Source organism: Babylonia areolata, chromosome 5 (assembly GCF_041734735.1).
Source record: "Babylonia areolata isolate BAREFJ2019XMU chromosome 5, ASM4173473v1, whole genome shotgun sequence".
NCBI lineage: Eukaryota > Metazoa > Mollusca > Gastropoda > Neogastropoda > Buccinidae > Babylonia > Babylonia areolata.
In genome coordinates, this window is record NC_134880.1 from 17,162,224 (window position 1) to 17,177,954 (window position 15,731).

Genomic DNA, 15,731 nt, shown 5'->3' on the forward strand with positions numbered 1-15,731 from the left:
CCTGTTTGATAATGCCTGATTTTGTCTTAATCTGATTAAATTACTAAATGTATTTGATTGATTGATAGATTCTGGTTGTTGAATATTATTTATACTTTTATTTAAAACTTTGCCATTTTGCTGGTATACTTCCCTGACTTTGTTCCATGATACTTTTTCTAGTAAGCGGTACCCCTCTTGTACAGACAAAGGTACAGAAAGGTCTGTGGTTCCCTGTTGGTGTTTTGCACCTTTTCTTGAAGCCCTGTCAGCCCATTCATTATACAGGAGACCAATGTGAGAAGGAACCCACCAAAAAGTTACATGTGTTCCTCTCAAATTCAAAAGATGTATAATGTGACTTATTTCTATTATTATTTTGGACTTGTTCTTACAATTTGATGAGTTAAAAGCATATAATACAGATTTTGAATCAACACAAAAAAAGACTTGTAGAAGGCAAACTGGAAGATCAAGAATATAATTTAATGCCATAAGAACAGCGATAAGTTCAGCTGTGAATATTGATCGATCTTTACCAATATGGTATGATCGTGCAGTTTTCAGTTTTGGTATAACGAAAGCTGAACCTGCTTGGCCACTGTCTTGGAGTGAGCCGTCTGTGTAAATATGTAAATGGTCACGGTATCTATTCTGAAGGTGTAATCGGACTTCTGTTGCCATATTTGGATTTTCTTTTTTTGCGACGTCAGTATGATTGATATCAAACTGTGCTTTACTCATCTCCCAAGTGTGTGTGTGTGTGTGTGTGTGTGTGTGTGTGTGTGTGTATACACCACTTACCTAACACTGATGGTGCTCCCGCTTAGACTTTCTCTGGGGGTCATTGTCACTGACCTTGTGTGTGTGTGTGTGTGTGTGTGTGTGTGTGTGTGTGTGTGTGTACTTTGGTTAGGTGTGAGAATGACAATGCTTGTCATCGCTTTAAACCTGAAGTGAACAAGGTCAGCACAACAAAGTGAGGGGCGGGGGATATCTTAAATTTTTTAACGGTTTTAGCAATGTTTTTTTTTTTTTTTTACAACACTTTTAATATCATTCTTTCAGTAACCTACTCTTGATGATTTCTCTGTTTTTATTTCCTTTTATTTATTCGTTTTTTTACAGCACTGCCTTTTATCGTAAATTTACATGAAATTTCCCTTTGATTCCCCCACAATATAGGGTATATCCTGTGTTCGTCTTAAGGAAGTGTGTTGCATTGCTCATACTGTGATCCATGTTTCCCCACTGACTACTCGGCCGCTGAAAGATATTTCCAGCTCAAAAGTTCAGTTTCTCCGCTGACTGTAAGATTTCACTCGGCTGACATCTTAGCAAACCTTCATTCTGTAAACCATACACCAAATGTCGTTTGAAATCTTTGGCAGGAAGCTTAATTGATGAAGGCTGTGAGATTTTTTGTTACGACATACACGGCTTCAGGGAGGAGACAAAGACAAATGTGTGGTGATTCCATCTTGCCAAAATTAATGAATGTTTGAATTAATAAAACAGAAAGAATCCATGAGGCTACCCTTAAAATCCCTTTGTCTGAGGCAAATGCTTGGTATTCTACAGCCCGAGCGTTTTATTTCAACGACTATGTAGATATGTTGTGCATAGGATTCTGCAATAAAACTCGCATGAAAACCTCGTGTGGTGGTGATCTGTAGTGGTGCCTGTCCTTTCACTGAGAGATTGAATGTAAGTATGTGTATGAATGTATGAGTAGATTTCTGAGCCTTCGAGTGTGCTCTTGTGTACCATGTCCTTGATATCATCATTTTTTACTTATCTGTTTCTTTGAGCAAACAGCAACTGTTCGATAAAAAATTCTCTCTCTCTCCCTCCAATCTCACGCACGCACGCACGCACAGACACACTCTCACACTGTCCCAACTTCGTCTGGAGTATTGGGCTGGGTACTAGTCATTTTGAAGTGACAATAAAGCAAGTTCCAACCTGCTGCAGTGTGGGACAGACAAACACAAAGAGTGGCGGAAAAGAAACACAGCACGTGTTCTTTTGGCGTGCATCGTGTGGACAATCGATGTTCGCCCCCCCCACCCGCCCCCCTCTCTCCCTCCCCTCTTAAACTAGAGACAGACAAACACCCACAGAGACGCGCGCGAGCACACACACACACACACACACACACACAATGGTAGCAACCAACAGAAAACTAAAAACATCGTAATAACTCCATCCATTCATCCACCAATGAAACAGAGTACAGAGAAAAATGTCAATTATATCTAACAACGCACTTTCCAGCTGCGAGTAGTGTTTTTAACCCAATCTTCAAAAATTCTCAAATAGACTTCGCGATCACATCCATCACCTCGCGATCTTCCAATGTTAACATGCTGAAGAGATCTTTTCTTTTTGTAGTATTTAAAAAAAAAATAAATATTTTTTTTATATACAAAAACAAAACATTTATTTCTCACGTTATCTAAGAGTCAAAAATCAATTTCATCGTCAACTGTCGAACTGCACAAAGGGCCTACCTGGCACAAACCTTTTTCGTTGGCATAAAAGCCAGGAGTTCTTAATTTGAATTGTGCAAGCGTTGTACACTGCTATTTGTTCGTTTTTACAAAACATTCAGCTTGGAATATATTTTAAATGAATTGAAGCAACTGTATGGCATGCTTATCTTTACTTTGCATGTCTGAATGCTAATTCTGTTCAAACATACCAAGCATTTTGGAGTTAAAATCTGAAACAAAAGTTTGCTTATAACCTACACCTTGACACATCTACACAATTTTCAAAACCATTTTCTGATAAAACGTTCCTTACTCAAGAAGCCCATGTTTCTTATCCTTTCTCTATTCGAAAAGTCTAGTTATAGGCAATTTCAAAGGTTTAAACAAATACTTAATTCGCTTTGCATAATCTTCTACATACAAAAGATATAGCCCGGTTTCACCATATAGAACTCCGTTTTCACAGCTTACAGTTCTACATTATCATAATACCATTTCTCACAAGCAGACATTATCTATCTGCCCATTTGGTTAATCTTTTATCTAAAATAAAATATACGTGTTCATTTTACTTGTTATGTTTGTTAGGGCTATTCCACGGTAGTTATTGATGTCACCTTTTTAATGTAATTGTACAACAATAGATTATGTCCGCTGCAAAAAGTTTGTTGAATGAACAATAAGAAAATAATGCCTGATTTGGCGTGTTTTAACATTTCCTCATAACTTTATGCGGATCAGCACTTTTCCCACACTTTATTATTATTATTATTATTATTATTATTATTATTATACCTGTCATGATTTCTTTTCTAGAAATTATGTCACTGAATATAAGTTCAATATTTCATCATTTTCACAATCATCATCATCATTGTTATTATTGTCAGTTTCAAAGTTTCAGCACTAGGAACAGTTTCACCACCATTCAATACAGTTAAAAAATTGATCCTACCACTACCGCAAGGAAATTTCGTTACAAACGATTTTATTTATTAACTGTTCGTATAAATGACTAAAAGTATTTAAAGTCATTCACAGATTCTTTTAGCTTTTTATCCTCATTTCATCAAATTCCATTTTTTTTTTTTTTTACATTGTTTTCCGTTCTTTAGCTTCTATTATTTTACATCTTTGAAATATTTTCAACAGTCTTTATATATATATATATATATATATTTTCTTTTTCTTCTTTTGATCCCAGTCTTTGTCAGAGCATTCATTGCATTTCTCATGATCTTTTCTAACAGTTCGCACCATACATGCAGCCGCCACATACAACAAAAATGAACAAACATGTCCAAACCACAGTTTAACGAAGGTATATTTAACAAATGATATGCATCATGCAAACGTTTTTATTTTATTTTATATATATATAAAGTCCGTACTCTGAAGAAAGAGAGATTCATTTGTTCAATCGAGAGAAGAGCAACACGTTGCTGTGGGACTGTTTTGCACGGTATTTCCGTGCCATACGTGACGTGAGACGGCCCAGTTGTGCTGAGTTTGAGGTCAGTTCACCTCACTTTCTGCCCCCCTCATCCTCCCTCTCCCACCACCCTCCACACACACACACACACACTGGACAACACAACGCAAGTCTTGGACACTTTTCCGTTTGTGTCGGGAGCTAGTTTGGTCATGTGGAGCTGATGGTCATCTGTCCCCGCTGTTTCTGCGAAACTGTCACTGATAGTTCAGTGCTGGCTGATAGCTTTCGGCTTCTGGATCAGTGGGGTGTGTGACAACCAACAGAGCTTTGGCTACAGTGCTGTGACGACAACAGTGCTGTGACGATAGTGTTGTGACAACAAGTCTTGTGACTACAGTCGCGTGACAGCAGTGCTGTGACCATAGTGCTGTGGTTGGCAAGGCAACTTTGGGGGAGGTGTGCTTTCCTGTGAAGAATACCGCATCACTGTAAGGTAAAATGGCTATTCTGCTGTCCAGTCCTCTTACTCCTCTGCCCACGAATAGATTGTGCCCTAGCTCTTGTATTGTGTGTGTGTGTGTGTGTGTGTGTGTGTGTGTGTGTGTGTGTGTGTGTGTGAATTAGAGAACAAAAACCCAGTATATTGTAATCTTGCCCTGTCCTCTCCCTTAAGTCCATGAAACATTTGTTATAAACAACAGCAAAAAAAAAAAAAAAAAAAAAAATTATCCGTTTAGTGTTGGATACTGAATGTAACTGGTTTTATGGTGTGAAAGAAACATACCAGTTGATTAAAAAAATTTTTTTTTTTTTTTACAAGTCACACACATTACAGATAAAGCCCACCTTATTCGCTAAGTGACATATATGCACGCAATTCTCTCTCTCTCTCTCTCTCTCTCTCTCTCTCTCTGTGCATGTGTGTGTGTTCGCGCGCGCGTGTATCTCTCTCTCTCTCTCTCTCTCTCTCTCTCTGTGTGTGTGTGTGTGTGTGTGTGTGTGTGTGTGTGTGTAATAATAATGATAACAATAATGGCAATAATCCATATTTCTTCCCCTGCATTGTTTCGTTTCTAAGACGGAAAAAATTGAAACTGGTTAAAAACGTAATATATACTCATTTCTTCCTCTCCTCTCTTTTATTGGCCTTCTTTATGGCATTCGACAGTGAAGAAATGTAGAGTATATACAATATATTACAATATTTTTAACCAATTTACAACTTTTTCCGTCTTCGAAACGAAACTGAATGGAAAGTGTACTTGGGAGGAAATGTGGATATTGCCACAATAATTCTAATCGTCTTTTTAAGGCCATCTGACCCGTGCTGACAGGAGCACCGCTCCGCTGTGAAATTGTGCATGGTGTAGGCAGCACTAGTTGAGCTTACAGATACCAAAGATTAACTTAAGTGTTGCATCTGAGTTTCAAATATCCACAAACGTACATGACAACCTTGAAGGCTAACTTCCCACCTTTGTACGTAGCAACTGAACTTTGAAAAATGATGTCAAACGGTGCTCATCTGTGCACATGACGCTATGACAGTGCTCAGCTGTTGACGTGACGCTATGACGATGCGAAGCTTTGGCCATGGCGCTATGAAGGTGCTCATTTGTGCACATGACGCCATAGGGTGCTCAGCTGTGGACATGACCCTATAACAATGATTAGCTGTGAACATGAAACAATGATGATGCTCAGCTGTGGACATAACGCTATGACGATGCGAAGCTGTGGACATGACATTAACGGTGCTCATCTGTGCACATGACGCTGTGACAATGATTGGCTGTGGTAATGACACTATGACGATGTTCAGTCGTGGCCATGACGCTAAGACAGTATCAGTATCAGTAGCTCAAGGAGGCGTCACTGCGTTCGGTCAAGTCCATATACACTACACCACATCTGCCAAGCAGATGCCTGACCAGCAGCTTAACCCAACGCGCTTTGTCAGGCCTCGAAATCAAACAAACAAACAAACAAAAAAAAGCAGAAAAAAAGATTGGCTGTGGTAATGACACTGTGACGATGTTCAGTCGTGGGCATGACGCCATGACGGTGCTCTGTTGCAGTCAGGAAAGGCGGCAGGATGAGGCGGGGCTCTAACATACGGATGGTGCTTGAGCGGAGTGTCGTGCAGACCGTGCAGCCCGGAGACCGTGTGTCCTTCAAACTGCACCTCTTCACCAACAGACCCATCGAAGTCCACTGTGAGCCCGGACCCTCCGCTGTCTACTGGGGATGTGGACCTAGTGGTAGTGGTGGTGATGGTGATGGCAGTGGTTGTAGTTGTGGTAATGGTTGTGGCGGTGGTAGTTGGTCATGATGGTGTTGGTGGTGGTGGTAATGGTGTTTGTCGTGATAGATACGGTGGTAGTGATGGTCATGATGGTAGTGAGGATGGTAGTGGTGATTGGGACAGTGGTGGTCATGGTGATGGTGGTAGAAGTTGTGGTAGTTGTGATGGTGTTTGTGTTGATGGATGTGGTGGTAAGTGGTGGTCATTATGGTTGTTAAGATGGTGTTAGTGGTGGTGGTGGGGTGTGGAGGATGTACACCCTGTTCCACTGTTGGTTGTGCTTCGTTTTTTTCAGTGTTGGGGTATTCTTGTTTAAGCGTGGGATATACTTTTTTTTTTATTGTCTGATTGATTGATATGGACACTTATATAGCGCCTATCCTCGCTCAGAGACCAAGCTCTAAGCGATTTACAAACACGGGGTCATTTGCAAAACAGGTTGCCTATTTGGGTAGAGCCGACTGACGGCTGCCACTGGGCGCTTATCATTCATTTCCTGTGTCATTCAGTCAGATTTCAGGCTCGCACACATGGACGCTCAGACAGACATGTAACATTTTACGTGTATGAACGTTTCGTTTATTTACCCCCCACCCCCCTCCATGTAGGCAGCCATACTCCGTTTGCGGGGGTGTGCATGCTGGGTATGTTATTGTTTCCATAACCCACCGAACGCTGACATGGGTTAGGATCTTTAACGTGCGTATTTGATCTTCTGCTTGCGTATACACACGGAGTCTGCACATATGTTGACCTGGGAGATCGGAAAAAATCCCCACCAGGAGCCCGGTTACTGAGATTCGAACCCGGGACCCTCAGATTGAAAGTCCAACGCTTTAACCATACAGCTATTGCGCCTGTTTTTACTGTGGGATGTAATTTATGTTTCAGTGTAGGGGTGTACTTTGTTTCAATGTGGAGAGTGTGCTTCCGTGTTTTAAGTGTGTGTGTATGGAATGTACTTTCTTGTTTCAGTGTGGACGGTGCAGTTCATTTCAAAGGGCAAGTGCACGCGGTTTAAGGCGGTCGGCAAGCACGTGGTGGACTGTGAGGTCAGCGTCCAGGAGTGTCCATTTGTGGAGACTGTGGTCAACATTCATGCCCCGCCCCCTGCGATCAAGTTTTATGACCCGACCCCAGAGGGACAGGATGACCAAGAAAATGATGATGGTGATGATCATAACAACAACAACAATAATGATAATAATAATAATAATGATAATAATAATGATGATGATGATGATGGTAGTATTAATATATTAGTACACACAAAAACAGCAACACCACACACACACACACACACACGCCACACATGAGCATAATAGCACGCACTCATACTACTACTACTACTACTAATAATGACAATGATAATAATGATGATATTAGTACACACAAAAAACAACAGCACACACACACACACACACAAACACACACTCACACTCACACACACACACACGAGCATAACAGCGCGCACTCAGACGGAAACAAGTTTAGAGGAAATGGATGTTGAGCCATAGAGTACAGTAATGGAATGGAGAGTACAGAGACTGCATGAAAAAAGAATGGTGGTGGTGGTGGTTTTAAATAATTTTTTTTTTACTTGTTTCTCCGTTTTCGGGGTGTGCATGCTGGGTATGTTCTTGTTTCAATAACCCACCGAACGCTGACACGGATTACAGGATCTTTAACGTGCTTATTTTGATCTCCTGCGTGCGTATGTACACACGAAGGGGTTCAGGCACTAGCAGGTCTGCACATATGCTGACCTGGATGATCCGAAAAAAATATCAACCCTTTCCCCACCAGGCGCCATTACCGAGATTCGAACCCGGGACCCTCAGATTGAAAGTCCAATACTTCAACCACTCGGCTATTGCACCCAGCTAAAAGTTGAGAAATAAGACCGTGGCGCAGTTCCAAGTTAACGTGAAAGCAGAGACATGAGATTTTGTACTTAACTCTCTACTTATCAGAAAGCCGGTGTACTTTAAGGCTAGCGTAAATCTTTACCAGTACTGCTCTGGAGCCAGTTGCATTGCTTGGTTCTAACTTTTTGACAGTTACACGTGACTAAATGCCTATACGTTGACCGAACTACGCCATTGGTCAGTTCCATACTACACAGAGTTAGTTGCGGGTTACGACCATACTAGGCTCTTCCGTCCGAGCAGTGCAACAACACTGCTGCTCATCTTTTTTATGACCCCTTGGCTGGTTGATTGATTGATCTTTGTTGCTTTTAGCACTCTCAGGGAAAACAAATCAGAGCTAGATTGACTGATTAATTGATTTCATGTATCGAAGGGGATGTGTGTGTGTGTGTGTGTGTGTGTGTGCGCGCGCGCGTGTCCCTCCCTGACAGCACCCAAACACTTGCTGGTGGCGCCCAGCGAGGACAACGACAACGGCCCCGCCCTCTCGCGCTTCATGACCATGCGCGTGCCCCTGATGAACGTGCCCGACACGTGGCGCTACAGCAGCTCTGTCTTCAAGGCCAAGGTCACCAACATCCTGCTGGCCTCCCTGACGTACCGCCGCACGGACAGGGCCGAGGGGACCCGGGGCGGCAGGCCCAGGAAGCTGAAGGCCCGGAGTGTGGTGACGGTGAAGAACGGGGTGATGGTGGAGCGCTTCGCTGGCCACCTGCCTGTGGTGAGGCTTCGGTGCTTGTGTTACTAATTGATTATTGTTGGTGCTGATTCACGTCGCGTTTGTACTGACAGTCACTTCGCGTTTGTGCTGATTAATTCAACTTCACATTTGTTTTTGCTGACTGACTCGTTTGTGCTGACTCACGTTCACGTTTGCGCTGACTCACTTCACGTTTGTACTGACTCATTTCACGTTTGTGTCGACTCACTTCACGTTTGTGTTGACTCACTGACTTCACGTTTGTACTGACTCACTTCGCGTTTGTGTTGACTCACTTCATATTTGTGTTGACTCGCTTCACGTTTGTGCTGGCTCACTTCACGTTTGTGTTGACTCACTTGATCATTGTGTTGACACAATTCACGTTTGTGTCGACTCACATGATCTTTGTGTTGACTCACTTCACGTTTGTGTTGACTCACAGCTTGTTTTTGCCGACTCACTTTCACATTTGTGCCGACTCGCGTTCACGTTTATGCTGACAGCCACTTCGCGTTTATGCTGACTTGGGTCGCGTTCGTGCGGACTCACTTCACGTTTGTGTTGGCTCACTTGACCTTGGTGCTGACTCCCTTAACGTTTGTGTTGACCCACAGCTTGTTTGTGCTGACTCACTTGACGTTTGTGCTGACTCACAGCTTGTTGCTGACTCAATTGACGTTTGTGCTGACTCACAGCTTGTTTGTGTTGACTCACTTGACGTTTGTGTTGACTCACGTCACGTTTGTGCTGACAGTCATTTTAAGTTTGTGTCGACTCACTCCACGTTTGTGCTGACTCACTTGACGTTTGTGCTGACAGTCACTTCAGTTGTTTTTTTTTTAAGTCACTTCACGTTTGTGCTGACTCGCTTCATGTTTGTGTTGACTCACAGCTTGTTTGTGCTGACCCACTTGACGTTTGTGTCGATCCACTTGACGTTTGTGCTGACTCACAGTTGGCCGGAACTCGCAGGTCGTTGTCGGTGACTCACAGCTTGTTTGCGCTGACTCACAGCATATTGGAGATGACCCACATCACGTTTCTGCTGACTCACAGCTTCTTGGTGCTGACTCACTAACGTGTGCCCTGTGTGGGAGCAGTTTGACGTGTGCCCATTGTGGGAGGAGCTAACCTGTGCAGAGTGTGGGTGGACCAAAGATGTGCCCAATGTGGGTGGAGGTAACCTGTTCCCACTGTGATTGGAGCTAACCTGTGTCCAGTGAAGGTGGAGGTAACCTGTGTCCAACTTGTGGGTGGATTAACCTGTGCATAATGTGGGTGGAGCTAATGTGTGCAGACTGTGGGTGAAGCCAACCTGTGCCCAGTGAGGGTGGAGCTAACCTGGGCACAATATGGATGGAGCTAACATGTGCATAATGTGGGTGGAGCTAACCTGTGCGCAGTGTGGGTGGAGCTAACCTATGTGCAGTGTGGGTGGAGCTAACTTGAGCACAATGTGGGTGGAGTTAACCTGTGCATAATGTGTGTGGAGCTAACCTGTATACATTATGGGTGGAGCTAACCTGTGCACGATGTGGTTGGAGCTAACCTCTGCATGATGTGGGTGGAGCTGACCTGTGCACGATGTGGGTGGGGCAAACCTGTGCACGATGTGGGTGGAGCTAACCTGTGTGCAGTGTGGGTGGAGTTAACCTGTGCACGATGTGGTTGGAGCTAACCTGTGCACGATGTGGTTGGAGCTAACTTATGCACGATGTGGGTGGAGCTAACCTGTGCACGATGTGGGTGGGGCAAACCTGTGCACGATGTGGGTGGGGCAAACCTGTGCACGATGTGGGTGGAGCTAACTTATGCATGATGTGGGGTTGGAGCTAACCTGTGCACGATGTGGGTGGAGCTAACCTGTGCGCAGTGTGGGTGGAGCTAATCTGTGCAGAGTGTGGGTGGAGCTGATTTATGTGGGCGGAGCTGAATGGGAAGTCCCCTCCACTTACAGGAGCATCAGGCGCAGAGAGTGACAGGCTTTCCAGGATGCCGCGGACTAATCCAATGTTCGCTGGTGGCACGTGACCAACTGGTGGTGCAGGGTTATGACCTACCCCTCATCGTGCACATCACCAACGACACTGCTCTGCCTGTCCGCAGAGTCACCCTCACTCTGTACAAGGTCAGTCACAGTAAGGTCACATCCTGTACAAAGGCATCACCATACAGACAGTTACGTTACCGCACCCTGTATAAGGTTATTCACGTCCATCAGCATGAGAACACACGAATGCGTGGAACATTGAAAGGCATAACTCTATCCTTGTGTGTGTGTGTGTGTGTGTGTGTGTGTGTGTGTGTGAGTGTGTGTGTGAGCCTGGTTGCGGTTCTTGTAATGTGCTATGCGGTCGTATGCTGAACACCACTTTACCAAGGCCATTCCTCACACCTCAAACCATCCTTGTCACTGGCAGGAAACCGCCTTCAAGGACTACAACAGCTTGAGGCAGCACGTGTCCATGTACACCATGAAGGAGACGGTGCTGAAAGCCTCCCTGCCCAGAGTGCCCCCCCGGACATCCTGGCGCCGGGAGATTGCCGGCTTCACCTGCCCCACCGACTGCATGACCAGTGCTGGTCTGCTGCCCTGCAGATTTGTGGAGACCCGCTTCTTTGTGCGGGTCAGTGTGTGTGAGCGTGCGCGTGCGTGTGCGTGTTTGCGTGTACGTGTGTGTGTGTTACAATTTTACCGCTCGTTTGTAGCAAAAGGAGCTATAACACGCTGAATGAGTCCCACAGAAATGTCTTTGAGACATTAATGCGGACGAAGAGTTCTAAATCGTGATGCATATGTGAATGTGATTCAATTTTGTGCTTGTTAATTCAGCATTAGTGTGCAATAAATTCGTTGGTGATGTAGTTCGTGTCATTTTTGACTCGCTTGTGTCAACAAAGTCAGTCAATGTTATAACCCAATGTTGTGTTTGGTTGTGTGTGTGTGAGTGTGTGTGTGTGTGTGTGTGTGTGTGTGTGTGTGATAAACTTTAACATTTTCGCTTGAAATACTTTGCCAATACCAGATTTGGATCAAACGTAGGAGGAGATAAATCTTCACAGTCATACCAATAATAGGTTACAAGTCTTCCGAGTTAAGCCGTATTTCCGTATCATTAACGGTTTATTTCGTTGAGGCTCGATCCTAATCCAGAAACACCATGGTACCGCTTCCCCATGCAGTTTCTGGAATGTAGGATATGTGTGGTAAGAAGACGGCGTGACATCGTTTTTCGTGTTCGCAGTTAAAAGAAAAGAAATACAAATTCTGGACAGAAGACATAATGAAACTAACTACACCATCGACTTGTTTACTGCATATGAGTATTCTAATGTGGACACTGAATTAACTAGAATGAACAAAAGAAAATTTGAATCGACCGTTTAACTGAGTTTCGGTCAGCCTTGTCTGGACTAGTCTGTCAGTGCAGATCTTGGTTTTTTTCTTGCTCACAATTAAAAGAAAAGAAATGCAAATTCTGGACAGAACACATACAGTGACACTAACTACATCATCGACGTGTTTACTGCTTGTGAATATTTTAAAGTGAATGCTGATTTCACTAGAATGTACATAAGAGAAATTTAACCCTTTCACCGCCAGTCAATTTGGAGTACAAAATTCCCTTGTGGTATTAACACAGAAAAGATAGTGCCTAAGAATAGCTGGGGATTCCCCTTGAGATATATAGAAAATATGGCCTATCCTACCACTGAACATTAAGAGCAGTAGGTTCATGGACAACAGACCAATGAATGGTCACCTTTCAGTGACATGGGTTCTCAACCACGCCTGTGCATAAATGCGAGCTTGGCGGTGAAAGGGTTAACGGACAGTGTTGTAGTTTCTGCCGTCTGAGCCTGTCGACCACTGTCTCAGCAGATGTGGAGAAAGGGGATACATGTTGTGGTGTGCTTCAGGCGATGCCAATGTCTCCTCTACTGCGGAATTTGAAGAATTTCCTAAATGCCCGAGATACACCAAAATAGCATGTTTGAAACGGCGTTATCACCTCGAATACTATTACCGATTTATCACGCTTAAAAAAACAACAACAAAAAAACAGAGCGTGCTTAAATATTAGTTTTGCAGACACAGATTTGCACTGAAAGACTGTTTCTTCTCACCCGAACATTACTGGATCGCGCGCGCGGGCGCGCGCGCGCGCGCGCGCGCGTGTGTGTGTGTGTGTGTGTGTGTCTGTCTGTGTGTCTGTCTGTCTATGTGTGTGTGTGTATCTCTCTGTCTGTGGCTGTGGCTGTGGCTGTGGCTGTGTCCGTGTGTCTGTGGTAAACGTTAAATTAATTTTCTCTGAAAATACAGTCAACAGCAAATATGACTTAAGGGAAAAAAATGCCATACATGTCCATTATAGGGTATACGTCCTCTGGATTAAATTATATATACGGATCATTAATATTTAGTTTAGCCCTCGGATCCACAAGATTTTCTGTTTTTGAGTTCATTTCAGATTCATAACAGTATGACATTTCGATTCTTGTCTACAGTTAAAGGAAATCTAATAAATTGCACAACAAGAGAGGTAAGGCCTTCAAGACTCACTTGTGATGCACACTTGAAAAAAAAATAACAAAAAAATATAAATAAAATTTTATTTTATAAAATCTTAAGACTTGTTAAAATGTGTTCTGTATTTCATAATATAAAACTTCGGGTTAAAAAAAAAAGCCATATGTAGCCAAGCGCTTAGCTTCAGATAGCGATCCAGTAATGTTCGGGTGAGAGGAAACAGTCTTTCAGTGCAAATCTGTGTCTGCAAAACTAATATTTAAGCACGCTCTGTTTTTCTTGTGGGTTTTTTTAGCGTGATAAATCGGTTACAGTATTCGAGGTGATAACGCCGTTTCAAACATGCTATTTTGGTGTATCTCGGGCATTTAGGAAATTCTTCAAATTCCGCAGTAGAGGAGACATTGGCATCGCCTGAAGCACACCACAACATGTATCCCCTTTCTCCACATCTGCTGAGACAGTGGTCGACAGGCTCAGACGGCAGAAACTACAACACTCTCCGTTAACCCTTTCACCGCCAAGCTCGCATTTATGCACAGGCGTGGTTGAGAACCCATGTCACTGAAAGGTGACCATTCATTGGTCTGTTATCCATGAACCTACTGCTCTTAATGTTCAGTGGTAGGATAGGCCATATTTTCTATATATCTCAAGGGGAATCCCCAGCTATTCTTAGGCACTATCTTTTCCGCGCGCGCGCGCGGCCATCCGAAACAGGGTTATTACAAAGACTCGCATTTCATAAACACATGAGTCAAAAAAACACACGCACAAAAAACAAAAGAACAAAAACAACAACAAACACCGATCCCCTACCCCCCGCCCTCCATTATATAAATCTTCACCAACCCCTTGACCAGCACACCGTGTGTGTGTGTGTGTGTGTGTGTGTGCAGCTGAGGGTGGCGGGGTGGCCGGGATCAGTCAAGTGTGTGGTCCAGGTGCACGTGGGCACCCTGTCTTCAGAGTACCCAGTGTTTGAACCCACCGGTCTGCCGGTCCACCACCTCCCCTCAACGTCCGCTGTTGGTTCTCCTGGTATCCCTGGTGCCGCCGTTCGCGCTGCCAAAAAGGCTACTGCTGATGACACTACTGCACATGACACTACTGCACATGACACTACTGCCGATGACACGTGCGCCGATGACACGTGTGCTGACACTACCGCTGATGACACTCACGTAGATGACACGTTTGATGACACTTTTGCGGATGACACTCATGCTGATGACACGTGTGCTGACACTACCGCTGATGACACTCAGTTAGATGACACGTTTGATGACACTACCGCTGATGGCACTCATGCTGATGACACGCGTACTGACACTACTGCTGGTGACACGTGTGCTGACACGACTGCTGGTGACACTCATTCTGGTGACACGTGTGCTGACACGACTGCTGGTGACACTCATTCTGGTGACACGTGTGCTGACACTACTGCTGGTGGCACTCATGCTGCTGACACGTGTGCTGACACTACTGCTGGTGGCACTCATGCTGCTGACACGTGTGCTGACACTACTGCTGATGACACGTGTACTGACACTGCTACTGATGACACGTGTGTTGATGACACGTCTGCTGATGACACGTCTGCTGGCACTATTGCTGGTGACACTCATGCTGACACTACTGCTGATGACACTCATGCTGATGACACATGTGCTGGCACAACTTCTGATGCAATGTGTGCTGATGACGCAAATGCTGATGACACAAGTGCTGATAATACTCAGGCAGATGACACAAATGCTGATAATACTCAGGCAGATGACACAAATGCTGATGACACAAGTGCTGATAATACTCAGGCAGATGACACAAATGCTGATGACACAAGTGCTGATAATACTCAGGCAGATGACACAAATGCTGATGACACAAGTGCTGATAATGCTCAGGCAGATGACACAAATGCTGATGACACAAGTGTTGATGACACTCAGGCAGATGACACAAATGCTGATGACACAAGTGCTGATAATGCTCAGGCAGATGACACAAATGCTGATGACACAAATGCTGATTCAAATGCTGATGCTGCAGATGCACCAGCACCTCCACCAGGGTCCGATGCTGACTGAGTTTGGGTGTGAGGAGGAGGGGGCAGGGGTGGTGATAAAGAGTAGGGGAGTGGGGATAGGATGCGGGATATTTTTTGCCTTTGGTCTTGCTGACACTGGCACTTTTGCCTTGCTGTTGCACACTGGTGTGAACCAAATGACCATAAGTCATCACCTGTGTAAATGGCATCCCCGCCATCTGGAAAATTCTGTGCTAGAAATTTCTTCATTTCTATCGCTGTCTTTGTTTTTGCCTCTTTTTTTTTTCTTCCTTCACTGT

General features: G+C 44.1%; 1 protein-coding gene across 1 annotated transcript; it reads left to right on the forward strand.

Moving 5' to 3' along the window:
• Positions 1 to 5,651: 5,651 nt before the first annotated feature.
• Positions 5,652 to 15,472, forward strand: LOC143282217 (uncharacterized). The gene is made up of 7 exons (XM_076587819.1): positions 5,652 to 5,706; positions 5,988 to 6,125; positions 7,190 to 7,384; positions 8,577 to 8,866; positions 10,806 to 10,976; positions 11,269 to 11,475; positions 14,279 to 15,472. Exons 1-7 carry the CDS (start codon positions 5,652 to 5,654, stop codon positions 15,470 to 15,472), a joined length of 2,250 nt encoding a protein of 749 aa, XP_076443934.1.
• Positions 15,473 to 15,731: the final 259 nt, after the last annotated feature.